Genomic DNA, 26,721 nt, shown 5'->3' on the forward strand with positions numbered 1-26,721 from the left:
CGGGGCCATATTTTCTTGACCAAAAACACAAATAAACGGACTCCCACTGAAAAAACTGATATAAGTCTGCATTCAGGCTTTATTTAGAGAATTTTCAGTGCATTACTTTTACACAAAAACACCGCTAAATAAGGCTCTAGTTCTCATCCCGGAGTATCACTTTAAGGCAGCAAACTCTCCCAAAATTGTAATAAACACCCCAGTCCTCTACAGCTACCTGATACTTAAGGACAAAATAGAAATAAAGCCTATGCGGAAGTGCCGAAGGTTGCTGTTCATTGAGAATCTGCTTGAGGCTGGCTGCAGAAAGACCAGAAACTACGTACTTGCCAAGCTAAAAAAAAAACAAAAAACACCCTTCTACAGCATTAAAAAGCACACTTACAGCCTGGTTCAAAAACCGCTTGGGTCTGAAACACTAATTTCGCCTTTGGCACACACTGTCTGGGGTGAGTTTTTAATTTAGATCACAAGTTTGTCCAATCAGAGACACAGCTCAGCTCACCCTTGAGCTGTTAGAAAGGAGAAGAAAGGAGATGAATCTGCCTAATTTGAGACATGGAATTCAACCAATCCAAGGACTATTTTTTAGGAGATGGACTGTTTTCGAAGATCATTTTTAAAACTTATACCTCCACTGGGCTTCTGCTCACTACATATACCGCTCTTCATTTCATCAAGACGCTTCTTTAAACCTCTTACTGCAATTTACTTTGTACCTAAAACTTGAGATGAAGCATCGTCCACGGTGCCCAAGACTCATTGTCCTCAGTTACTCATCTGACCAGCAGCGGTGACTGGGATGCTGTGAGTCAGGAGGCTGCATCCATCCAGACCACAGGCAGCTCTTTTGTTGTGAAACATCAGAGTGCAGAGGCAGTTTGTGTTAAAACAGGAGGCGTGTGTTTTCACGGTAAAGTGTAGGAAGCACGACAGACTCCGGCCCTGCAGTGTCTCTTGCTCAGCAGATTTACGGCACTTTCTGAAAACGCTGCGTGTGTAACTTTGATTTTACATTAATGGGATTTAACACCAGCATGTTTTGAGGATGCTGACTTCACTGAGAGACACAAGAAACATTCCCCGAGAACCCGAAACACAGACGGGACGAATGAATCAGCTTTGGAGGATGAAATGTAAGAGAGCGATTTAACTTCTGTAAGCTTGTAAAAGTGAAATAACGTGGCCTCACACAGCGTTTTGGAGCTGCTAGCTCAGCTGAAGAATTTAATTAGTCTGGGGCACACAGTGAATCTCCACTGTGAGACTGCAAATTGCAGCTTACTGGGCTTTTGAGGGGAAGTGAGCACAATTATTGTGGAATAGCTGAACATTCATCTAATGGGGCTGGTTTTGACGAATCTGTGCATAAAATGTCCAAAGGCAAACGCTGGTCAGCAGATTGGAGCAGCAGACAACATGTCATGGACTTTGTCTGAACTATGACTGAATGCATTTCTAGCATGGTCACTGGCCGGCCTCCAGTGAGAAAGCTCTTATGTAAGCTGTCCAAGTCCTTGGCTCTAAAGCAGTCACAACGCTGAGAGATCTGCAGCTATTTAAAGCCTGCAGTTATTCTGCTTTCACGTCTAAATAACATGATTTGCAGGAAAAAATATTGCATTTAATTTTTTTTCTGGCCTGCAGATGCCTTTAGGCAGAGAGACAGTTTTGGAGCTGGCTATTTATTTCTCTGACTTGCAGCAAGCAGCTCGATGCATCAATAGATGCTCTTTTTCATGTAGGACAGTGAGCAGAAAAGGGAGCTGCTGGTCGACCACAGTGAGGCCACAGTCATCAGTAGCATTGTGGGTAATTATGAGGTCAAATGCTTGGCCTGCTGCCTTTGCAGAATCATGTAAATTCTGTCTGCAACAGAAAAGCAGGGACATTTAATACTGCCTCAACATTTGCTACTCAAACACACAGACATGTTTTTACATCAGTATTACACCTGCTTTTACCATTATAGAATAAATCAAGGACACACACACACACACATGCATAGTTTATAGAGTGATTTTACAGCAGAGGCTCAGACACAGTCAGTTAATGAGTCACTGCTCCTCTGAAATGTGTCAGCCTGCTGTGTACCCTATACGTGTGTGTGTGTGTTGGTTATGTGACAGTAATATCTGGACTCCAGATGTTTCGTGGGCCTCCACTTTCTGTCACATCTCCCTCCGTCTGTGCTCCCACTCCACATGCAACTATGTGGTTTCTAAGTGTGACATCTGTGTTGTGTTTCATGCACATGTGAGGAGGGTGCAGAGGGCTTAGACGGATTAGAACGGTTTTCAAGTCAGCCCCCCATACATCAGTTCGTCCACTGAAGAAAAGTTTTTTCCTTCTTTAACTCGACCCTTTAATCATCTGTTTGTGCTGTTTAACGTCTTTGTAACCAGGAGATATTTCCAATAACACTCTCTGTGATACCAGAAAGCACGATGAGTCAGGATCTCAGGCGTATTAGAAAAGATGCTGCTCATTACGGTGGACACAATGCTTCAACCTCAAAACACAAGGGTTTGTGTGTATGATGACAAATGTTGACCATATTCTCCCTCCTCAAAGAAAGATGTGTGTGTCAGAGGGTGATGTGAGTGTGTCATTAATAGAAAAGACTGAAGGAAGAATAAAGTGTTACTCTCACAGTTCTTATACTAAGGCTGTAATCATTCTGATACTAATTTTTGCAGAAGGTTGAGAGCTCCTGAGAGGCTACAGATCACTCAGTACGAAGGAAAAATGGACACCATTAACAAGAAAGGTTTTGCTTAATGGTCCCATGTTATGCAAAAATCACTTTATTAAGTCTTTTAGTGAAATTTGTGGGTCTTTGGCTTTCCTCCCAGCCCACAAAATGTGACATTTAATGACAAAACCTGTATTTAGTAGTGCTTGTGAATGTAAAATCCTGACCTAAAGCGAGCTGTTTGTAATTTCCAGGGTTTGCTGACGTCGGCGAGTCCCTTTTTCGAACCAATCAGGAGCAAGTCTGACCTGATTGGTCCACTGGAGCAAATACCCCCGCATCTGGGGAGAAATCTCTCCAGCAGCAGGGAGAGGAGTGTGGCTGTTTTTGGCTGTAAACAGCCACATAATTCCATGCACAAGCTTCCCATCTCAGAAGAAGACAAGACTGAGTGGCTAGAGTTCATTTATGAGGGAAATGTGCCAGCTGCACTCAGTAAAATTGTGCATGTGTGTGCTCGTCACTTCATAGCCGACTGCTTTTCCAACTTTGGACAGTCCAACAGAGGGGTAGAAATGTGGACCCTAGAAATGTGAGTATTTTGAATGCTGTGTGCTGTGGAGCAGATGTAAGAGCTTTTCCTCAGTGTCTGCCGCTTCTGTGTTAGCTTCAGGATGCTAACTTTAGCTGCGGTTAGCCTGTTGTTTTAGCCTGTAATGTTATGGTAAATGAGCTTCGCTGTTTTCTAAACATTGTGCACTTGGAGCTCGTGGCGCCGCTCTCAGTGACACTAGGGCGGTATCAGCGGTGGCTCATTTACATATGAAGGCCACGCCCACTAAATCAGAGCGTTCTGAACAGAGGGGCTATGAGAGCCTGGAAACAATGCTGCTGTGCTTGATTTATTGGCTTTTTGGACCAAAACATGTTACTACCATGTCATAAAGACATCAATGATCCATATTAAACTGCAGAAAAGGAGCAGACTATGGGACCTCTAAAAGCTAAATAATTAATATTGTTTACTCATCAACTTATCAAATAACTACTGAGTATCTCTGAGTTTCCAGCAAATAACTGCAAAATATAACTGCTGAGTATGCTTTATGTGTGTGTGATGTGAAACGCAGAAAGGCCTTGAATTTGAGACAGAGAGAGAACAGAAACTACCTTGGGAGGAGACAACAATTTCAATAAGACAGCTCAAAGTGTGTGATGTGTGAGTGTATATTTAACCTTTCTTTGTTAGGAAAACACCGGACGATGCTGGGAAATGAGAGGAGACATCACTGGCTCACCCCGAAGATGACAACATGTCAGATCAGTAACTAAACGTGTAGAGGAACCCAAAGCTCTGTTGCACATCTTTGACTTGCTGTAACCAATAAATCTGAGTTAACTGAGAACTTGGATGTGTCCTGGTCATCTTCTCATCCGATTAACGAACACGCTGGGAATGGTGAAAAGGTAATTGAAATATATGGGAGTCACAGAATTAAGACTTTTGTTTTGAGTGACAAATAATATCTGCAGAGTACCCTCTTTATTCTGACAAGGCAGAAGTTAGGTAAATTAACTGAGCACACAGTTACAGATTATCCGCTCCTTTTAACAGATATTGCAGTTAGAGGAATCAGTAAAATTGTCACTTGGAGATAAATTTAAAACACCATTTCCTTCAAGACCTATCCATGTTTGAATTTGAGAATCTAGTGTCCACAAAATATTTTTTTTTCACTGCTCTGACACCACGGGACAGACCTTCTGCAGATCAGTTTGTAATGTGCTCAGCTTGTTACACTTGTTTTATAGAAGATGTTTACAAACTGGTGTCTTTGGGCACATGAATTAACAGTTTAGTCATGCCTTAGTCAGAGATGGAGGCTCGAGTTTGCAACTCTAACTCAAGTTGCACTAATGTCACACACATATATTTTAGACTTGGTTCTGACTTGTGTTTTAGGACTCGTGAACAATCATGTTTTCTTTTTTTGGCGTATTAAGATTGAGAAAACTGACGAGCTTAACGTGGTTCCTTCCTTTTTTCATGGTAACCATGGTAACAACTTTATGCACAGGGTATATGCCTTGTGGCATCGGGCAGTATTACTTGTGCATCGTATTACGACAATGGCGACTGGCGGCAGACCTGCAGCTGTTACTGGACCATTTGTGGTTACATTTGGTTACAATAACTTCAAACAGGACGGTACCAACAACAGGAGAGCTGACTCCAAAGTCTGCAGGATCCAGATCAAAGATGCTGGATCCACCACATCAAATTTTATCGGGCACCTGAAAACTCACCCAGGTAAGGATAATAATACAGTAAATACTTTTAAAGCTTTTCGTTGATATAGCTGTGCAGTATTCTTTGTAGACCTGATAGCAGCAGATGACAAAAGCTCATAAGACTTATTTTTTAGACTTGTGAACATCTCTGGCCTAAATAAATGTGGCATCTCTGTTTATAACAGAAGCTGAAATCTATCATTTTATTCATATTTTTCTATTCAAAGCCTAATTAGTGTAGTATGAGAGCTCCACCCACAGTTTTTGAGCTGTTGGATTTATTCAACTATCGTTTAAAGTTTCCCTAAGGAACTTTAGATCTGTGCTGATTTTGATGCCCCTTGTGGACAAATTTGGAAAACATCTCTTTGCTAATGCCAAGAAATAATCAATGTGTTTTCTTACACTATATGAAAAACATATCATTCTTTATTTTAAATTTCTTTCATGCAGTGAATCTTTTGGGACACCTACCCCCACCACAGGGGTGACATACATATATGGTATGACTTCATATACATAAGCAGTTGTCTTTGATACAGTTTTGTCTGTTTATTTAGGTCATATGGAAGAGGCATCAAAATAACATCAGTCTGTTTCATTACCATCTAAAAAAGTCTTCATGGGAGCTTTAACTTGTTCAATTGTCTGATTAAGAAACTGTTCTTCATCCTTTTTTTCTAACGGGGTCATGACCTGGATGAGTTTCTGGTGCGCCTGGTGTCTCACAATGAGGAGATTAACATAATTATGTTTTTTAACAAGGTTTGACCCCAGAGTGACACTAAACTGTCCAGATTTACCGCTCACAACAATGGAATTACTTTTTGTTTTATTTTGATGTAGGAGATGTTTTTGTCTTGGCTACAGGCAGATATCCAGGTCAAACTTTGTCTTATTTTTAAAACAGTACTTGTAAGGATGGTGTAGCCTACTGTTAAAAACACACATTGCTGCTGAGTTACGTAAAATCAACCAACCAGTGTGCCTAAGTTTTCTCTCATAGTAAACTTTCAAATGTATGGAATAAACTAAATGTTTAACCATGATTAAAGGTGACATTATAAAGGAACAAGGAGTGCTGATTGGAGAGCTGTTTCACCACATGACTCTAAAGTAGCTCAGTTTTCCTCTTGGAGCATTAAACTGGGGATACTGGTGATGGTTTTGTACTGACCAGGGAGCGTGGATGCCTGACTGTGCATGGTTACAGATCATACAGATCAGCACTGGACTGCACACACAGGCACTGAAAGCTGCAAACATGCAGGACCTGCAGAGACAGCCCCCATGTGATTCGAGGGCTTAAAACAACCATGTGCAAAGGATAAGCTTCCTCAACAGAGCACCGAGTATAGTTTGATGAACGTCTCTTAAAATGTAGCTCACTTTTAACAGGTTTCACACTCTATCCAGTAGTTAAAGCTAAAGGGCAGATAGGTAAACATGCACTGGTAGAACTAGTTTCCCGCTCCTGTCTCACTCACCTTGGCGGGCTGTCGGGCTCCCAGTAGCGGCAGAACAGGTGCAGTCCGTCGGCGTTGACGATGTGCTGCAGCTCGCTGTAGGGGACTCCTTGCGGGCTCTGCCGCGGCTGAGCAGCTCCCGGCTCCGGCATGGAGAGTTCTGCAACAGAGACACGGAGTACCGACATGAGCAAGTCGCTGCCGTAGAGGTAGCAGCTGATGCCGGCGACGAGCAGGCAGGTGACGGCGGTCAGCGTGTTCATGGTCGCTGCAGGTGTTGTGGAGGTATTTCAGAGCGCGTGCAGCCGAGCATCAGATGTGTCACGGTTTGTGGGTTATGTGCTGGATCTAATCCTGAGGAATACACACTCTCGTAAACACGTATTGCCTTCACACACACACAAAACACACACAGCTCTGTTGTCAAAGCGTCCGCTACGGCCGGCGTTACGTCACAGGACCATATGCTCTGCTTTCCTCAAGGTCTCTCTCTCTCCCAGTCCCTCTCTTTGTCTCTCTCCCTCTCTCCAATTCAATTTAGCAATTCAGCTCAACCAATTTTGATCATAATCATGATAAATTGTCGGAATTGTCAACAATTATCTAAATCTATGAGGTTTATAACTGTGTAAGGAAGACACTGCAGACAGTGCACACAATGATGCGCTGTGTAAGATTCACATTAAACTGTTTTCAGCAATTGTTTTTTGTATTTTTACAGTAAATTTTAAAAAATAAATAAAATAAAATAAAATAAAATAAATTGATTATCCAAGAGAAAAAATAGTTACATGAAATTTTTAAATATTGCTCTCTGTAATAATTTAAATCTCGACATTTTTATGGTAATACGGTAATGGTAAAGGAAATAAAATAAAATGAAATTAAATAATAATGATGATAATAATAACAATAATAACAATAATAATAATAATAATAATAATAATAATAATAATAATAATAATAATAATAATAATAATAATAATGATAACAAAATAAAACAGCACAATGGTCCTTACATTTAATGTTGTTGTTTTGTTTTGTTTTTTGTTTTTTTTTTAGTAACCTTATCCGTCCTTTGTGCTGATTATCTACATCATCACTTCCAACAAAAACGCAAAACATACTTCTCATTTCTCTGTTCATCTTTTCCAAACCTTGCAAAGCTGCGCGCAATTTTCTTGCAACACTAAAGCAACCCCCTCCCCACAAGAGCATACATACGCACACTCACACACACACACACACACACACACACACACACACACACACACACACACACACCACTACCACCACCACCACCACCACCACCAACCCCTCCCCTCCCCTCTCTCCTCTCCATCTCTGCCCCAGTAGCATCAGGTCTAGCTGGTTTAACACTACATGTGCTTAATATTCAGAGTATGTGCAGCATCACAATAAGGAGGACAGTTTAATATGTGTGAATGTGTGAGTGTGTGTATGTGCTGCCTGACACACTGCAGGAGGCAAAAATAGCCCTGGTGTGAAGCTATTTCCTGAAGTGATCAGGTGTCGCCTTACAGGTCTTTCAGGTTGAGTGTCCTCACAAACTCGGACCTCAAACTGAAACATGTTAAAGCTGGTTAACACGTCGATTCAACGATTGCCAAACTGTAGATTGCAGGCTTTTATCCACCATCCTTACTCTAGGACACCAGCTTTCTGTTACATCTGGATATTTCTATCATTCATCATGGTTTGGAGAGCATCAGCCCGCGGATCTACTGTACGCTCTCTTACGCTCAGAAGAAACATTTCTGATTTGCAGCCAATTTTATGCATGGCTCATCATGTGATCGGATAAAACACAGCATATGGACCACAGTATAAAAGCGCATCATGTGTGTTTTGATCACTTCTGTTTTGCTGTAACTGGATCATTAGCTCCGCGGACATGTGTGCGCAAAACGTCGTTTATCATCTGTGCTGCAACCGTTTCCATCCCCGTGCACATGGAGCAGAGTCCTCATTATGATGATTATCGGCTGCAAGCTTGCAGAAAATGCAAACGCGATGCAAGTGTCCCGATGAAGCTTTAAACAGAGACTACAGGACCGATTGATCCGGCTTGACTGCAAATCTCCGAGGTGAACAATACGCGCAATATTTTAGAAACACACCTGCGAGGTTTACACCAGATTCATGAATGGAAGATGATGGAGAAGATGCAGCGTGTGCGAGGAAACATGCAAAACAACAAGTTGGATCGTTTTACACGTAAAATTACAGGGATTTTAAAATAGAGCAGAAATATTCTGCGTCTCCGTAACGCAGTCTAACGCAATGTGAAGTCTTTACGCGCAGAAATGAATGCGATGATAAGAAGAATTAAAAAACAGGATGGAACAAACCTGTGCGGGAGCGTCTGCAGTGAAGTTTCAGCTTCTTCTCGGACTCTCCTATCCCACTCCCTGACTCTCTCTGTCCCCCTCTTGTGTTTTAGTCTCCCCCTCTGTCTCTCTCTCTCCCTCTGCCTCAGCCACCCGTCTGGAGAAGAATGCACTGAGAGCAACGTTTGGGAAGAAACTACATAAGTATTCACACACCTCCTCCCTCCCTCCCTCCTTCAAACAGAAACACATTCACATCATTTTCCCCAGAGGCGGGGACACAGCTTCTCTCTGTTCGTCCTCTCTCTGTAAAAACTCCTCTTGGTTGAGTCCACATGGTTCACATTTTGTACATTGCAGACCCATTGATATTTATTAATAGAAGCACAAGTAGATCAGACTCTCTGGCTCTTGGGTCAAGGCTTCCACCTAATGAAGGAACAATAACTACAAACACAATGTAGATTCAAATCTGTTGGATGATACTTGTCATTAAAGACCCAGTGTGTGACTTTTTACACCATCTGTCATCGCTGTTTACATTTACTCCAGTTAAGGTGACAAAACCTTCCCTCTGAGACTTTCTTGTTCTTCTTTGAAGACAGAAATAAAATATAAACACAGCATTACCTTCATAATCAAAGATGCAATGAGGAGGATCTCTTTTAATGTGACTGCCACCTTCTGGCCTGAAGTCTCACACACAATGTTGTGGTGATGTAACTTTTAACCAGGTGTGTGGGTTTTTTTTTTTGGAACTTTCAACATTCATCCATCCATTTTCGCTTATCCTGTTCAGGGTCACAGGTGGCTGGAGCCTATCTCAGCTGTCATTGGGCGAGAGGCGGGGTACACCCTGGTCTGGTCACCAGTCAATCCCAGGGCTGACACATAGAGACAGACAACCATTCACCCACACACTCCTGATGAGCATGTTTTTGGACTGTGGGAGGAAGCCGGATTACCTGAAGAGAACCCACACATGCACGGGGAGAACATGCAAACTCCACACAGAAAAGCCCACCGGCCAAGCTGGGAACTGAACCGGTGCCTTCTTGCTGTGAGGCTGCAGCGCTAACCGTTGCGCCTGTTTTGAAACATGTTCAAGTCAACTTTTTTTTACCAAATACAACGCAATGAAGTATGGTATTTAATAGTACAGTTACGTAGCCCTGTTGTTTGAAACAAGACCACAAGCAAAGATTGCAAGTTCTTACTGCACATCTGTAGCCATATGTAGCGCTACTAGCAGCCCGATGCTATGACATATCCTTAGGCTAATGTGATAATAAGCAAACTGTCAGTTTGGACAGTAGTTTCGTAGCCATCCATACGTAGCTCTGACAGCCCAATGCTGTGAGATGTGTCAGTAATGTGTAACGTTAGTTAATCCTGGTTAGCTATGTCCTGTCAGTCATCTACCAATCAGAGCTATCGTAACCTCACTCTTCATTTTATTGATAGACTCTCAAGTTTGAACAGACCACTGCAGAATAACTGCTGACTGGGTTGGAATCAACATTAGCACAAACAGTTTAGCCCCTGTGTTAGCCTTTGGCTCGGGCTAAATCTCTCTTGTTTATCTTTCCTCTGCTCCTCTGTCCTTTCTCTGTCTGACAGTTAGGCTCCAGTGTCCACCATCACTACAAAATTAATCACAGAAATCGATTTCAGCAGCGAAAAACACAGATCTCTCTTCTCACTGTTAAACTTTGTCATCCGGTGTGGTGTTGTCATATAGACGTGCCGTGAATCAGTCCAGTCTTGCTTGACATGATCGGGAAGCTATAAAGAAGCTACAGAGTAGCTAATATATATATATATATATATATATATATATATATATATATATATTAGTGCTGATAATCTAATTTTAAAGTGTGGATTACAATCAGGAGGGAGACTTTTTCAAGATCACTTTCCAACTGCTCACAGCCCCTTTAAGGTCACTTTAATAAACCCTGCCCCCAGCTCCAGCTATGAAATAATCTCTTGTCCAGACTTGGTGTGCTATGATAATGTTTGCAAAGAGACCAGCACAACCTAGGGGTTAATTTTGACTCAGACCTTTCTTTTAGTACCCTCATGAACAGAGTCAGGCAGCTCTGCTTTGTTCGGGCGACACAATAATCTGAAATTAGCTTGTTCCTTTCCCCTGCTTACTTAATGGATCCAGCCTTTGCTGTCCTTCATCAATCACCTTTGGGTTCGAGAAATGACTTTAACAGTAATTGCTTATCTTTAAAGGTCCAGTGTCTGGCAATGGGAATATTTTCGACTTTCAATCGATCCTCCTCTCCCTCCAGTCGTTGCCTTTTAGGCAAATACACCCTCAGTTCTTTTTAAAAAATACCTGATCGTTTGTTTTTACATGAAACCTGTTCCAGCCAATCAGACTGAGCCCCCATCATTCAGATGAGAACCCCAAATCTCTGTTTCCTGGTGTATGAAACCATGAAACCAGAGTTTTCTCAAAAAAAAAAAATCTTCACTTTGGCTGGAGTTAACAGAAAACATAGTTTTCAGTGATGTAAAACTGTGGTTTTATGTGGATGACAGGCCTTAATATATAAAATTATGCAGTTTCCCAGATACCCTGCCAGGTGTGGCTTTGGTGGCTGCTGACTAAATAAAAACATTTATGGTCCTCACCTGTTTTTCTGTCCTGTGCTGATACAGAAACATGGTGGTGAAAGGTGGTGGCAAGGGGGCTCACTCTTATGAAGACAAAAAAAGAACATTTTAGGTTAATAAAGACAAAAGATTTGTAAATCAGAATGATTATACACATATTGAAAAATGCATATACCAATATCTGTGAAGTCCCCTCCAAACAGACTTTTTTCTATCTTTAACCTTTCGCCTTATTGGACTTTTCTGCTTTTATTTGATGTACAGGCCCTAATTTATTTGTTCGTTTGCTTTTACTGTTTGCCTTTTCTGAATTGTTAAGCCTTTTATAACTGTGTGTAAATAAAGTGACTCATCATTTGTTAAATGCTCAACAAATAAAGGTACTACTGTTGCTGTATGACTAAATTAAATTGATACAGGTGATGTGTTAGCATATTCCCTACACACGTGAAAATATCTAAATAAAGAATCTAAACATGTTTGAAAGCATTAAAAATGGTCTGGAAATGTGTTTTGTGAGACAACACACGGAGGCTACACACCTTGTGTTTTAGTTCACTGAGTGTAAACGAACATTTCTGTTTACTGGGAAACCAGTAATTCGGACAACTTGTTGCTAAGGGGTCACCTTTTTACACATGCTGTTGACATAGAGCAATGACAGCATTTACTTTGTCCAAAGTCCAAGTGTAGATTAATTTTAATGGTTGAAACCCAACTTTCAACAAACACGTCCCATGCATTCACACTGAGCACACCGACAAGTGTTTGACAAAACCTTGGATACACAAAATAGCGAGATAGCCATCAGCTTCCCTTGGGTGAATTGGTTTGAACTGGGTAAGAAGTGCAAAATAAGCAGCCAGTAGCTGAGAGAGGAAGAGGATGGAAGAATATGAAACAGAAGCTCACTCTTATAAATGTAGACTCTTGAAAATTTAAGTGCCACAAACACAGATAAGACAAATCCTGACATTAGCGATGAATGTGGTAAATTACAAAACACCTATGTTGCACTCTATTTGTTCAAACATTGTCAAGGTTATTAGAACCTCATAACAACCACCTATGAGAAAATAAGATTGAATTCACCTTGAATATTGATTTTGAAATGATTCCAGCCTTTTTAAAATGAGCTTACTCTGCTTTATTTACACACTGATGGTCAGATGAAACAAGATAAACAGGTCTGCATGGATCAGCACCACACCTAATTCAGTTTTCCGCCTCTTCACTGTCAGAGTCTGTGAAATTTTATTCTCTGATGAATACCACCACACATGCTTTGTTTGGTCTACATCTACAATTTTTCAGATCTCTCTGTCATCACCCACAATATCTGTGTCCTCTCCTGCCCTTTCTCTGAAGTTTTGAGATCTGTTATCTTGATTTTCTCTAAATGGACACAACCAATATCTTCCTGTGTAAGGACAGCTGTTAAGGTCTCCAACAACTAATTTTATTTTTAGCTACTCGATGCCTCACTGCTCAATCATATACTGTACCACTGCAAGATATGCAAGCCTGCCATGGAGTGATGCTAAGATGCTACAGCTAGCTGTGATGTGTTTCTGATACAGTCAGCACAACAAGCTTTGAGGTGTTAAACACACTCCTCACTCACCACAAAGGAGCAACAGCTGAGTCACATTTCAAAGAGGCCTCGTCGACACGTGACTCTTCATGCACTCCACATTTTTCATTAATTACATCTATATAACAAATTACTGTATGAACTAACTCAGTGCAACATCTCGGTACAATGTCAGGAATATGTACTTACGTTATCCTCAGGTGCACTGCTCAATGCTCACACTTCAGAGGAGACTATTTCAACATGTGCTCCTGCAAGGACACAATACTTTCACACAGTACACTGTTTCACTACTTGAGTTAACTATAGACACTCCTGGTCACATATAAATTCAATACAAGAAATTTCCTCAATCAGATTATGACTCAGTAGAAAATGAAGAGGTACTTGTGTCCAAAAACACTGAAGTATTCAAACCACTATCTTCAGTAAGCTTGAAAAAGTTGACAGAGGATACTGACCTGATCCAGGGTGGGAGATTGTTCCACAGCCAAAGGTTTGAAACTTGATCTGGGGACAACTAAGAGACTCATGTCGGACGATCATAAAGGCCTTGAAGTTGTTGTAGAGGTCAGTTATATACAAGGAGACCAGGCCATTCAGTGCTTTGAAGACAAATAGCAGCAAATAGTTTCACAATGCACAAGTCTAGTCAAGAACACATGTGAATGCTCTCAGCACAGAAAGTAAGGACGTTTGTGTTAAGTAGATTATTTCTTTGCTGTTTCTTGGCAATTAATCTTTTACCTTTGGAAAGCCTGTTTATTTATTGGGAGTGGTGCAACATGGTTGCATGGAACACCAACAAATGTGGCAACATTTAAAAGGTGAGTTATCAGGGTTATAAAATTCATTCCCAAGAAGCACAGGAAATGTTCTAACAAACACAAATTTCCTTACTCCGGGGCCAAGTTCACATAATCCCTACCTTTGTTGAAAACCACTAAATGCAGGCTAAAGTGCCCTTTTTGGAGCAAAAACACAGAAAAAGTGTCCCCTTGGGAACTACAATGCACCGAAGAGCCCTCTTGAGAGCTAAAATACAGACTAATGTGCCCTTTTGGGAGCAAAATGTGCCCTGAAGTGTCTGCTTGAAAGCCAAAAGGCACTCTACAGTTCTTGATTTGGGGCCAAATGTACGCTTAAGAGCCTTTCTGGGATCCATAAGTGTTCCAAATTGCTGGCTTGTAAGCCAAATGTGCACTAGTGTCTAGTTGGGGGCCAAAATGCACCCTTGCAATTGCTTGGGAGCCACATGTATGTTAAAAAGCTTGCTTGGGATCTAAAACTTGCTGAAGTGCCCTCTTGGGAGCCAAAATGCGCACTTACGTGCCCTTTTGTAGTCCAAACATATGCCAAAGTACCTTCTTGAATGTACACTAAAGTGTCCTTTTTGGATCCAACAGTGTGCCAAGGTGCCCTCTTGGGAGCCAAAATGCGTGCTTAAGTGCTGTTTTGGGATCCAAATGTGCACCAAAGTGTCTGCTTGGGAGCTAAAGTGCACTCTTAAGTGTCTGCACCCAAATGCCCTTTTGGGATGCAAAACATGGCCAAAGTGTCCTCTTGGGATCCAAAATATGCACTTTAGTGCCCCCTGGGTTGGCAAATTACACCCAACTGCCCTCTTGGCTGGTTAAAACATGATACATACATCTAAAGTGCCCGCAAAATCGTGGAACTAGTGTCTCCTTCAGTGGTGAGAACATGCTCAGTGTGCCTTCTCTTTTCTTTTGTCCCCCCCTCCTTAAAAAGTCTGCACATCCCTGATTTGAACTAATATGACTTTTTGTTTTGTGATTTTCCATGAGAAATATGACCGTTGTGCGTGTGTTTTTTTTTTCCTTTTAAGCCTGCACTTCACCTTTTTTATGCCAGAAAACATAAAATCCACAGAAGGGACCATATTTACCAGAAAGTCTATTTGTTTCAATAATGATTCAGAGTTTGTGTTCCTTTAAACTGTGAGTCATGTTCCTAAATGTAGTTAACAGATCATTGTTCCAGTTTTAAATCATCACACAGCTCTGAAAAATTGTCTCTTTTCATTTTCTTAATTATTTGCAGACACAAGCTCACAAACCAAACTTTAATTTCCTTAAGAATGAAACAAACAGCCAACAGGGATGTGACCTATGAGACAATGTGCAAGTTTCACTGAGAAACGTGGTGGGTCAACATTTTCTAGGAATAAACAAGCATTTAGAATGATGCATGAAACGTTGTGTGCTTTTACAGGAAACACTTTGGTAGTTTTGGCTTTGATTGTCATTGTGGCCATCTGATAAATGATGCAACCAGCCATGGCACTGTTTCCGAGTTAAAGCAATTGTCTGCCTCAAGTAATCATAACCAGCACTAGTTTTGTAGTGATGGTGGACCCTGGTTCCTAACTGTCAGACAGAAAAAGGACAGAAGAGCAGAAGAAAGATTAATGTGAGAGTAATACAGCCCGAGCTAAATGCTAACACAGGAGCTAATCTGTTTGTGCTAATGTTCATTCCAACCCACAGTCAGCAGTTATTCTGCAGTGGTCTGTTCAAACTTGAGAGTCTATCAATAAAATGAAGAGTGAGGTTATGTTAGCTCTGATTGGCAGATGACTGACGGACATAACCAGGATTCACTAACTTCACACATTACAGACATGTATCTGGCCTTGGACACACATAGCCGACTGTTTTCAAAGGCGAATATCTCCCCTTATTTGTTTTTAAAAATACTTTTGTCCACATGTAACTGGGCAAATCCGCCGATAAGTGCCCATACATGGCAGTTTTTTCCAGACGTGAAACCTGTGCCAGCCAATCTGAATAAACGACTACCAAACTACTGTACTGAAAAAAGAAAAGTAGAAAAAAAAAGAAGATAAAAAGAAGATCTGTTTTCCATTCATTTCTAAAACAAACACACACCTTGTTAAGAGTCACGTCATCACAACAGTGTGCACGGTTCCAGCCAAAGGTGCTGCAGTGCGCTTCAAACAGTCAACTAAGTCTGTAAACTGCTCAAAACGACCTGTTCTACAATAGAATGAGATCGTTATAAAATCATCAATAGACTTGTTGACCAGTCCATTGCTCTGCCCTCAACAAGCCTCTAGAGGGCTGGCCAATCAGAGGGAAGGGGGTCTGTGGAGTGGGGAGTCTTAAAGAGACAGCAGCCAAAACTGAGCACTTCAGACAGGGGTTGAAATAAAAGGTTTTGTACAACACTAGTAAGAAACAAACAAACACACACACACACACACACACACACACACACACACACACACACACACACACACACACACACACACACACACACACACACACACACACACACACACACACACACACACACACACATTATATATACATTAGCTCTGCATCATTTAAAGAAACTAAGGGGGGAAATCACAAGTTCAGAATGAAGCCTGAAAAAGCACAACACCCCTCTTCAAACAAACTGTGTAGGCTTTGAGAAAAAAATGAAGAAAGAGAAGCATCTCACTAAATAAAAAGCATTTATTTTTTATTGCAATACATCAACATGAGAAGATTTTTGATCATCATAAATACATCATTTTTTAAAAAGGAGCATCATTAAAAATAGCACACTGTTGGTCAAAACATATTACTGAAGGATATTTAAAATATGTGTTTTTGTTGATAACTGTTCTTTTTCACAGCTTTGGTTCTTCTACTCTTTCAAGACTACTTCGTATGTGTAACACCGAGTGTTTTGTTGTCATAAATTTGCATTTTGTTGTTTCTTTATATCTGCATGTGTTATTTACATGCAGGTCTGAAGATTTGTTTAAGTGACAAAGTGAAGTTTGTGTTTCCCTGAAACCTGATGGATAAAAAAAACTCTCCGTGCAGTCAGCGTCTGGCACATCTTCACGTTGTCCTCCAGGCTTCGTCTCAGGCCTCAGAAATGTGTCCCTGTGATCTCCTGTGGAGGGGAAAAAGGACAGTGGGGATCAAAGAAACAACCGCAGGGAGAGGGAAACACATTCCAGGGAGGACAGGGAATGGTAGAGCCACATACCAGACTGATTTTTAAAATATGTGAGTCGTCATTTCCTCTTTGACACAAGAGTCTCAGCAGAGGAAGGACTGAACAGGACTGTCAACGTTTTGTTTGATATATTTTCTCAGCGTGCTGAAAAAGCAGAAATAATGGCTCCATGTCAAACATTTTCAAACTTGATGTCTTCACTTTGCACGGCAAGATTTCTTGCATTCTCTGCCTGCCGACACATATAACACACTGTCTCTCTTATAGGCCTCTAGGATGGTTGTTACTCTATTTTTTCTGACATTCTTGTGAAAGACTGTATCTCTATTTATAATGAGAAATGTAACTTGGATGGGATGAAAGAGATTCTACATCATGACAGAAAACCTCTATCTCTTCATGTAAAACCAGCCAATCAGACAGCATGTGCTGCATGCATTAATATGTATACACGTTGGTCTTCTTTAATTTGTGTTTTCCTGAGATTAACCTCCTGCTGCTCTCACATCCTCTGTTTTCTTGTATTCCCCAGGGTATGTGTGTGTTTGTCTCCTGTAAACTGTGAGTTTCATGGACCATTGCCACGTCTTTGTTCTTTGTTAGATCTCTCCATGAGAGCAGATATACAAAGTCACGCACCGAGCTAAATACTCCAACAGAACAGGCAGAGAAACAAAAGCACAGCGGCTGAATGGTACACAACTTGCATATAAGCACAGGTGTGTAAAGGAGATAAAGACACACAAGTTGCCTCCTGACAGCTCTGGTGCACACAATTAAACAGGAATTTCTGTTTTTGTGTGTATAGAAAAACATAAATAACTAGAAAAGCACTCAGAGAGCACAGACCTCCACCAAGCATATTGTGATTGTCACGCAACACTTAAGTCCTACTTTAATGTTATACTTCCTTTCAGCAGACTGTCTGCTTGGTGAAAATTATGATGGCCCAGTACATATTTCATTCTCTAGATCTTAGTATCCAGAATATTGCCAGGATCTGGATCGTACTTTAACATCTGTCAGAAATTATGGTGACCTTGACTTGTATTATTTTGCAAAGCAATCGGACCATTTATGGTGGAGTTATATACACATATGGTGAAAATGGCCCTATCTCACAATGATAAAGAATCCTTTAAAAAGGTCCTGGATCCAGATGGTGATCCGGATCACCCCCAAAATGTAACAACTTCTTCCTTATCCAATTTTTAACATTTCCTGAAATTTTCATCAAGATCTGTTTGTTACTTTTTGAGTTATGTTGTTCACAGACAAACAAACAGACAGCCTCCCAAAACATAACCTCCTTGGCAGAGGTCATTAGCATTAAAACACAATTAAAAAACATTTCAGACAAAATGTTAAATATGTTTCTTAGCCATCTTTAACCCCGCGCTCTCTGAGTGAGTTTAATCAATCTCTGACCATCGACATGCTGGATGCACAGTCCAGGATTAATGAACCAATTATAAGCAACACTAAAACAATTTCCCATTATAATGCATGATTCCCATGAAGCTGCTGAGTGAACTCAGTCATTCAGGATTTATGAGCACAGATGTGTTATTAGGAATGTGGTTATTCATTGACTGATTTTTCGACTGTGTGGATGTTCTCCAGTTGTTTTGTTTCATCTGTCAGTGAAGAAATTCTGATCTGACACATTTAGCTTTGCTTCATCTGTCATTGGTTTACAACCCCCTTTCTTTCTTTCATCTGAATAACCTGCAGTTACCCTGTGTTGGTTTGTGTCCCAGTAAAATATGTGCAGCCAGGCAGCTGAGTCTGAAAAGTCTTTCTTTTGTTGCACAACAATAGCATATGGTTGGCATGTGGTTGACATCGAGGCTGGGCTGAAACCGTGGAGCAATAAGCACCTCTGATGAAAACACAATGACCATCACACTGTGTTTACAAACTCTGATGACTGTGTGTTTGCTTGACTTATATCAAGTGACTGTAAAATGTATTTTAAAAGCTTCATTTAGGGATAACGGTTTCAACAAGAGTCTGCAGTTCTCATCTCTTAGAGCTTTCTAGAACAACCTTTGTTCATTATTGGCTCAATGACGACTTTCTTTTTCATTCTCTTCCAATACTTCCATCAGAGTTGTTTTTAGGTTTGGTCTACAGATGTTTGAGCTGAATAAGTTCCAAATGTATATTAACTGACAGTTCGGCAGACAGACAGTGAGGAGCATTAGGGCCTGTTTCCACTAACAGCATCTATTATCTACCAGTACAGTTGGTAGTGATACAAACTATGTCAACAACAATAGCAGAAGTCCACACAGAGAAGAAACTAAGCACCCTTTATTTTTCAAAGGTACAATTTCTTGGTTTCAGAGTTGCTTAAAATGCCACCATACAATTTCTATAAGTTTTTCTCTATTTTTCCCTGCATAAACCTGAATTGGTGCAAACAGAGCTTCTTACAACAGCCCTAAGCCTAGTTTATACTCCAGCAGTGACCTTATGCTGTAGGAACCAACATAAGTGTGTGCCACTCAATACATTTACATGCAGCTTAAGAAATGAGACTATGAGCTTAGTCAGCACGAGATCCCATTATTGAGATGCATGTAAACAGCTTAGTCTAACCGAGAACTGACTGAGCAAAGCTCAATCGAGCCAGATGATGTGATTGAAAAGAAACATACAGAGCTACAGCTGCATCCAGCCATCATCATGAGTGTTCTTTCCTCTTTGGGTGAACAGAAACTAGTTCGAGACACACAGAGCTTTGCTTATCAAAAAGGACACAGTGCCACCTATTGATGTGGAGTGAGACGTTCACAGCCAGAAGTCTGATTCTCTTTTCTGCATGTATACACAGACAAGACAAGATCCGCTGCTGTGACTTTACAAAGACCATAGTTGGACAGCAGCTTTCCATTCAAGCTACATTTTCTGCTTGCTTCTTTATGACATCTGAGTTATTAAATAGGTGGTATAATTAATTCATTTAATGGAGCTGCTGGGGAGTAGTTGAAAAGAGATGTCAAAGGAGATTGAATGTACAGCGTATGTATAGCCAGTTGATGGTGATTCCTGAAATTTTCTTCACTGTCACCCAGCTAACCAATTACAAGGCCCACGTCCTTTAAATGTGTAGTCACATTCGGTTGGAGGTGCCTGTGAGGCTATGCACCTCATTTTTTGGTGCTATGTGGACCTACAGTGCTGATTTGATGCCAAAACAAACTTGGATTTAAGGCTCACATTTTATCCAAACTAACCTGTGGTGTCCTGAGCGTGAGATGGATTGAGATGTAAGCGTTAAAAAACTGATGCCTTCATTCCAATTACTGGCTAAGTGCCTTCTTGTAGTAGATAAAACTTTATAAAATGGAAAAAAAAAAACTCTCTGGAAGTCATGTGAATTCATATGAGATGTAAACAGATTTTCCTTTGGATGCTTTAACAGTGTATACAACCTCATGAAAGTGTCCCTGGGAGCTCTTCAAGTTGATAAAATCTAAATCAAGTGAAATAAATAATTAAACAAGGGGCTCATTATTAGTTTGACTGAATGATATTGTAGTTCATGTTTGGTAGGCTGTTTTAGTATTTAGAAAAAAAACAGACACAGAAATTAAGGATTTTAACTTTTGTAATTCTAATGTTTTCACTTTTGGGAAAACCTCCAATTTGCTTTTGCATGATTACAAAAAAATCAATCTCATGTTGTTCTTACCTCATACGTTGCGCTGTCTTGGTTTTGTGACTGGCAGTACAGAACAGCATCGTGGATGGTAGAGAAGAGTATAGATTTTGTCACTTTGTCATTAAAGAAACCTCCAGTCTGTAGATTGTCCACCACACCAGCTGGAAAGAGGGTGAGAAAGGATATCATGAGTCTACAGGAAGTGTTACATGTGAAAATTATCCAGATAAGAGGTGAAAAGAAGTGAAGGGAGATGGAGGAAGACACAGAGTGACTGTTGAAGCTGAAGGGATAAGAAGTGGAGTGGATGTGAGGTTCAGTCTTGGCACTGATTGAACCTTGTTATTATTCCTGGCTATTTGAATATTTATTGCAGACTATTTTTAAACCTTATCACTCATAAGAAGATATTTTTCTCATAGCAGGCTATCAAACCCTGAGCAGCCACATTACAGCTGCTAATCCTGTGAAATGAGCTATAGCTCACAGCGTTGTGTTTATTTTCCTAGAGACCCAAATTGTTTTACAACCCAGTGAGTCAGAGCAAATTAGTAGGCAATTATTTTAAAGTCAACAGAAAATAGAGGCTTTGCTTTAGTTAAAACAAAAATGGTCCGGCAGATGATTTTTTAGCTTTCCTCAGGACCCCTTATAATCTCCTTGGCAGCCAATATTTCACATCACACCAGACAAAGAAAAACCTGGGAAGCACACCGGCCATGGAGTCCTTCACGTTACAATAACAGGAGAAAACAGCTACAATAACATCCAGTGTTGTTGAAAGAACTCAAATAGTGTGTGACTGTGACAGGCTGGGTCTGAAACATAGATGTTAAAAATACATCTTAGTGTGTGCCGCAGAATGTGGGACGAGAAATCCCAGGAGGGTTTTGGAATATTTGTGAAAGATTGTCAGAGGATCACTTAGATCTGTGAGGAAGCAGCTTCACAAGCAGGAGAAATATGTGATTGAAAACCTTATTATTATTATTATTATTATTATTATTATTATTATTTGTAATTATTATCAATATTTTTATTTTATCTTATTTTATTAATAATATATATTTTGATAAAATAATGAATAAATAATAATAAAAAATAAAAATAAGAATAAATAAAATAAAAAAGAAAACCTTACAGTTACTTACTCCATCCAGGCAGCTGAAACAGGAGAAGGTTTAAGCAAACAAGTGTAAAGTGTAACATATGTGCTGCAATCCCTGAGGGATTTAAATTTTTCTGATTAATGTTACCAAACAATATGAGGGGGTCTGCCAAAATTCAGACCTCTTTGGTAATAAGACCCAGTGATAATTTTCAGGGGTGTGGAGAGACTTACTTTGGCAGCCAGCGAGGACCACCTCTATACCAATCTGCCCATAATCTTTGTGGATCTGAAACAGAAACAAAAATCACAGCGTTAATTCAACAACTCATTTTACACCAACTGAAAGCCTGAATGGTAAGAAACGGGGAATAAACAGAGAAAAGTAAGAGTTATTGAAGTTGTCATCATCAAAAACAAAGACAGTCCTTCAGAAACTTAAAACAATAAGATCAGAATTCATAACCTCTTGCTTCCTTTGCCAGCCTGGTATGATTATATTTTTGGAAAGTTGTGAATAACTATTGAGTTTGGTACAAAAAAAGTGTTTTAATTTATTCCAATCATTCCAAAGTGAAAAGAGCCTTCATCATAAAGCTATTGGCTGTTGTATCCTTACACTGCGTATTGTCTTGACCCCCACAGTATCCAGGAAGTTCACAGGGCTGAGGTCCAGGATAATGGCCCTTGGAAGAGAGGGGTCAGGCTCAGTGTCCATCTTGATAACAGCAATGTTCTTCTCCTCTGGCTTCTCCTCCTGTACAGGACAAGACATGACACATACAGAGTTAATAATCTAGAGGAGAAATCCATGATCAATAGGTGGAATTTTGATGAAGGGAAAGGACAGAAACGCAAACTGATCTGTAAGGATATTCTGTGTTTGATTGGCGCTTTGTTAGAGTTAGAGTTTAGCAAAGGTGTCAAACGTATTCACATGCATTACTCAAGTAGAAGTAGAAGTCAAAGTATCAACTCAAGCTTTTTACTTGAAAAGTGTAAAAGTACTGGTTTCAAAACTACTTAAAGTATAAAAGTAAAAATAACTTACAGAGAAGAAAAACTGCCATTAAGGTAAAAAGCTTAAGGCTGGTACACATCACAGGATTCTCCAAAACTTCACACATTTAGAGAGCACACACTTGATGATAACAAAAGACAGATCGCACAAGATTTCTCTCTCCTGATCTTACAGTGTGTGGTCTGCACTCTGAGGACACCACACACTAACAGATTCTTCAGCAGAGCTTCAGCTTCTTCACGCTCAATATTCAAAATCTCACGTAGTAAAACGTGACTTTGGTGTAAACAAACATGACAAACTTTGTTTTCAGACCCCCCCAAAAGAAAACACATAAAAGAAAAAGGGATTATGGAAAAGGTTGTGGAGACGCGGGGATATGGGCTGTATGAATAACAATGCGAGTTGGAGGTGAGTAAAGTCGTTTTAATTATCACAGATAGATTTCTTACTTCCTCTTCAGTCAGTCAGCTGGGTCAGCTCGCATCTTGATTGGCTTTGCTCTGGTACATGTGACATTACACGCTGTACCTGCTCAGCTCCTCTCAGAGCGCCCCACACACTACAGGATTTTTAGTCACAAATATTAAACATGTTCATTATCTACAATCTCTGAATCTGAGGCTTTTTCGACCAGAAGAAATCACTGTTAACACCCCACACCACAGGAAAATCACACATGATGTCATCAGACAATCAGGCCTTTGCTGGCTTGATCGTAAGGGGGATCGGGACACAAGTCAGTCTGATTATCCTGTAGTGTGTACCATCCTCTAGGCTGTGCCACAGGAACCTATAGTTCATATAGTTCATCTCCCCTCCTGAATCTCTGCCACAGACATCTTCATACTATGCTACATATGTCCGTTATGTCCTTACTGAAGTGTGGCGTGATTTGTGTCATGTCATGTGTGATGGATCGCCTACAAACCAAAAGGGTGTTGGAATGGTAATACATTTATACCTCTCATCCATCCACAATCAAACTCACTCTTTCCGGATGCTGCGATTTCAGCAATCTTAGGATAGGTTGTTATTTTTTTTTGGTGTGTGTCTTTTTGAACGATGACAAGCTGGAATGAAACGGGAGTAGCGAGGCTATTTTTAAAAATGTGTGAAGTAGAAAGTTCAGATATTATATGTATATAAGTATAAATACACAAAAGTAATACTTAAGTAAGGTAACAAAGTATTTTTACTTGGTTACTTGACACCTCTGGAATTTAGTTTGACTGAAACTGAAAACCCTCAAAAGCGCGGCACTCTTAAATGAAGTCTAAACTTAAAACAAGCTGACTGCATGTGTAACACAAATTATTTTTTCACCCTCCACCGTTTTTTTTCCTGCTAGCTCCTTCCTAATGTGACGTCAAGAACTTGGGGTGAGCATATGCAAAAGCAAGAGTGTCATAGGGAAATTCATCACTCCTGAGTTGGTGGAGTGATGAAATTTTTAATGCTGTGTTTCTCTGCTTCCTTTTCTCTATTGCTTCCCTCAGAGGACAGTTTGTTGTTTCATCTGTTGTGATGCTATTATTAATACTTTTAATATTTCCTTCATGATGCTGTCCATTTAGAGTGCTCAGTGTACTGTCTGCTATGAGGTGCATGTGTGAACAGCATGCCCCTGAAAACATCAGGGCCCTGTAATAAAATAAATAAATTACAGAAAACCATGCACAGCAAAGACTTTGTTGTCAATCAGACTCACCATGGCCACTCCGTTCTTCTTTGCATCTTTCTTTGCTTTTTTGGCAGCGTTCTTTTCATGCCTCAGCCTTTTGGCCTCCAGTTTTTTCTTGGCTGATAGGATCTTAGTGATGTCGAAGCCAGACTGAAAGAAACAGAAAAGGATCATCAGGTGAGGTTAATCAGTTTCCAAAACCAATCCTCCTCCACTCTGTGGTTTTGTTAGTATACAAATGCAAAACAATATTATAAAAAATGGGAGAAATCCTTCATAAAGACTCCAAAAACTAATTTTTCCTAGAGGAGAGCTTACATGGGAAAACATGTAGAATTCATCTGTCGAGCTAAAGCAGAGGATGACTGACAGATCTTACCTTTAGTAGCACTATAATATTGTTCATGTCACAGCTGATACCTATCCATTACAGCTCATTGTGTTCTCACACACAGTGTTGTCAGGTTGAACTTATTACCAACCACAGGAACGTGAACATTTGTGCCCAGTTCAGCCAGTTTAGCCAGTAGTGAGCAATCTGCTACCTTAAAACCTGAATAACTTCAGAACCAAAGGTGCAGGTGTGGCAGGTAACAGCCTGAAGGAGCGATGTCTTATGAAAACAACCATGATGCCCTGAAGGAGAGATCTGTCAAGAGAAGGCTTATTCACTCTGACTCCAGAGGCTTACAGATGACATTTCTTGAATAAAATAGAACAAGTTTGTTCTCTCCACGTTCTGTAAATTAAGCCCGCAAGTTTGGGAAAGTCTCTCAAATGAATTTATACAAAGGGATAAACTTTTTCTTTTGTCCCATTGGATGAACTGTTGAAAGGCTGTGACCCACACTTGTCACCACAACAATGACAAAAAAAAACTCCATAAGGAACATGACAGGTCAACAGCAGTTCTGCCAGTAGCCGTGCTTCATATGGTTTTAGATACAAGTAAAAAAAAAAAAGACATAAAAGAAGAGAGATTTTCTCAGTGTGAGTCAATCGACTCTAGTCGTGAAGCAGGTTTGTCGAGAGGAAAGGTTCAAACCTTTCCCTGAGTCCATGTCTTCACCACGTGGAGTGCAGGTACAGTTTCATCACATGCGCATCCAGTGAGAGGTTATAAATATTCAAAGTTACCTGCTGTTCAATTCAGAAGAATAAATAATTTAAATAGAAACAATAATTGGGCTTTTGAAAGTACAATAACGCAAATGCCAACCATGGAATTTCACTTTGCTAAAATGCCCACTCCAAATCGACATAAAGACCAGGCCCCTCACCACCTGAGGAGGTTCAGACAAAGTTTAAAAAGTTATTTCAGAAAACAACATAAGATGTGATGCATTACAATGAAGTTTAAAAAAATTTTTGTCAAAGAAAAGTCTGAGAGGAGGCCTGTCAGGAGGTGGGTGGGCCTGGGACCACTGGGCCCACCCATGACGCCGCCCCTGTTAACCAAACAAATTTTTCTTGTTCCATTGGCAGATTTTTTTTCACTTGTTACAGCAATTTAGTTTCCGTTTAAGTCTTTAAACAACCTGAAACAAGACATTTTTCTGGATTGATCAGTTGAATGTGGTTTATATCCAATATATTAAGACAATTTTTAACTTACAATAAGACAAAAATACTTGATAAGATTTTATTTTTTTTGCAGCGTAGAAGTAATCAGCCAGAAAAAAACTTGTGTGAAACAAACAGTGTGAAATAAGCCGATCCTTCAAACTAAGCTGAAGTGAACTTTATGTATCGTTCCATGTGAATGCTCCAAAGAAATTTCTTCTGGATGGTATGGAGAGGAAATAAAGCTGTTGTCTTTAAAGCTTTGTGCTGAAAAGCTTCAGTGCTGTTGAAATATACATGACAAATGGATCCATCAACAGCTCCATCAGGCTGGCTTTGATTTATGGCTGTGATAATCTACTGGAGCTGACTTTACTCTCTTTTTGAAGCAGTGAAAATGGAACAATAGATTGTTTCAGATTCCTGATTTAAATTAAACAATTATAACAATTTTCAGGGGGAAATGTTCAGATTATAGTGCCTGCATGGCCAAGCTGTGTGTGGTCACATTTTAAATCGCCCAGATGCGTAAATGGCTGGAATCCAACCAGTCACAATTTCTCATCCTGACTACAAACAAACCTTCTGCCAGTCAACAGCAGCTCCATCGAGCCTCATCTTTCCATCACAGATCAGACAGAAAA

At 40.2% G+C, this 26,721-nt stretch overlaps 2 protein-coding genes across 3 annotated transcripts in view; both read right to left on the bottom strand.

Annotated features, from left to right (window-relative positions):
• The window catches only part of mgll (monoglyceride lipase), a 65,538-nt gene extending 56,574 nt beyond the window's left edge, over positions 1-8,964 (bottom strand). Inside the window, exons 1-2 of one of the 2 annotated variants that reach the window (XM_074681527.1) lie at positions 8,826-8,964; positions 6,475-6,613 (exon numbers count right to left, since the gene is read on the bottom strand). In XM_074681527.1, coding sequence (XP_074537628.1) covers positions 6,475-6,605 — 131 coding nt within the window. In that variant the 5' untranslated portion in view covers positions 6,606-6,613; positions 8,826-8,964. Of the gene's footprint in view, positions 1-6,474; positions 6,852-8,825 lie in introns of those variants that run through there. The other variant, XM_074681526.1, reaches the window with a different exon arrangement.
• Positions 8,965-16,614: 7,650 nt separating this feature from the next.
• Positions 16,615-26,721, bottom strand: part of slc26a6.2 (solute carrier family 26 member 6, tandem duplicate 2) — a 38,358-nt gene continuing 28,251 nt past the window's right edge. The window contains exons 16-20 of the mRNA XM_074681034.1: positions 24,542-24,664; positions 22,429-22,566; positions 22,044-22,098; positions 20,732-20,862; positions 16,615-16,965 (exon numbers count right to left, since the gene is read on the bottom strand). Of these exons, the coding sequence (XP_074537135.1) occupies positions 16,942-16,965; positions 20,732-20,862; positions 22,044-22,098; positions 22,429-22,566; positions 24,542-24,664 (471 nt within the window). The 3' untranslated portion in view covers positions 16,615-16,941. The remainder of the gene's footprint in view (positions 16,966-20,731; positions 20,863-22,043; positions 22,099-22,428; positions 22,567-24,541; positions 24,665-26,721) is intronic.

This window comes from Halichoeres trimaculatus, unplaced genomic scaffold (genome assembly GCF_033239565.1).
Source record: "Halichoeres trimaculatus isolate MK-OKI-2021-1 unplaced genomic scaffold, fHalTri1.1 fHalTri1_scaffold_11, whole genome shotgun sequence".
Classification (NCBI taxonomy): domain Eukaryota; kingdom Metazoa; phylum Chordata; class Actinopteri; order Labriformes; family Labridae; genus Halichoeres; species Halichoeres trimaculatus.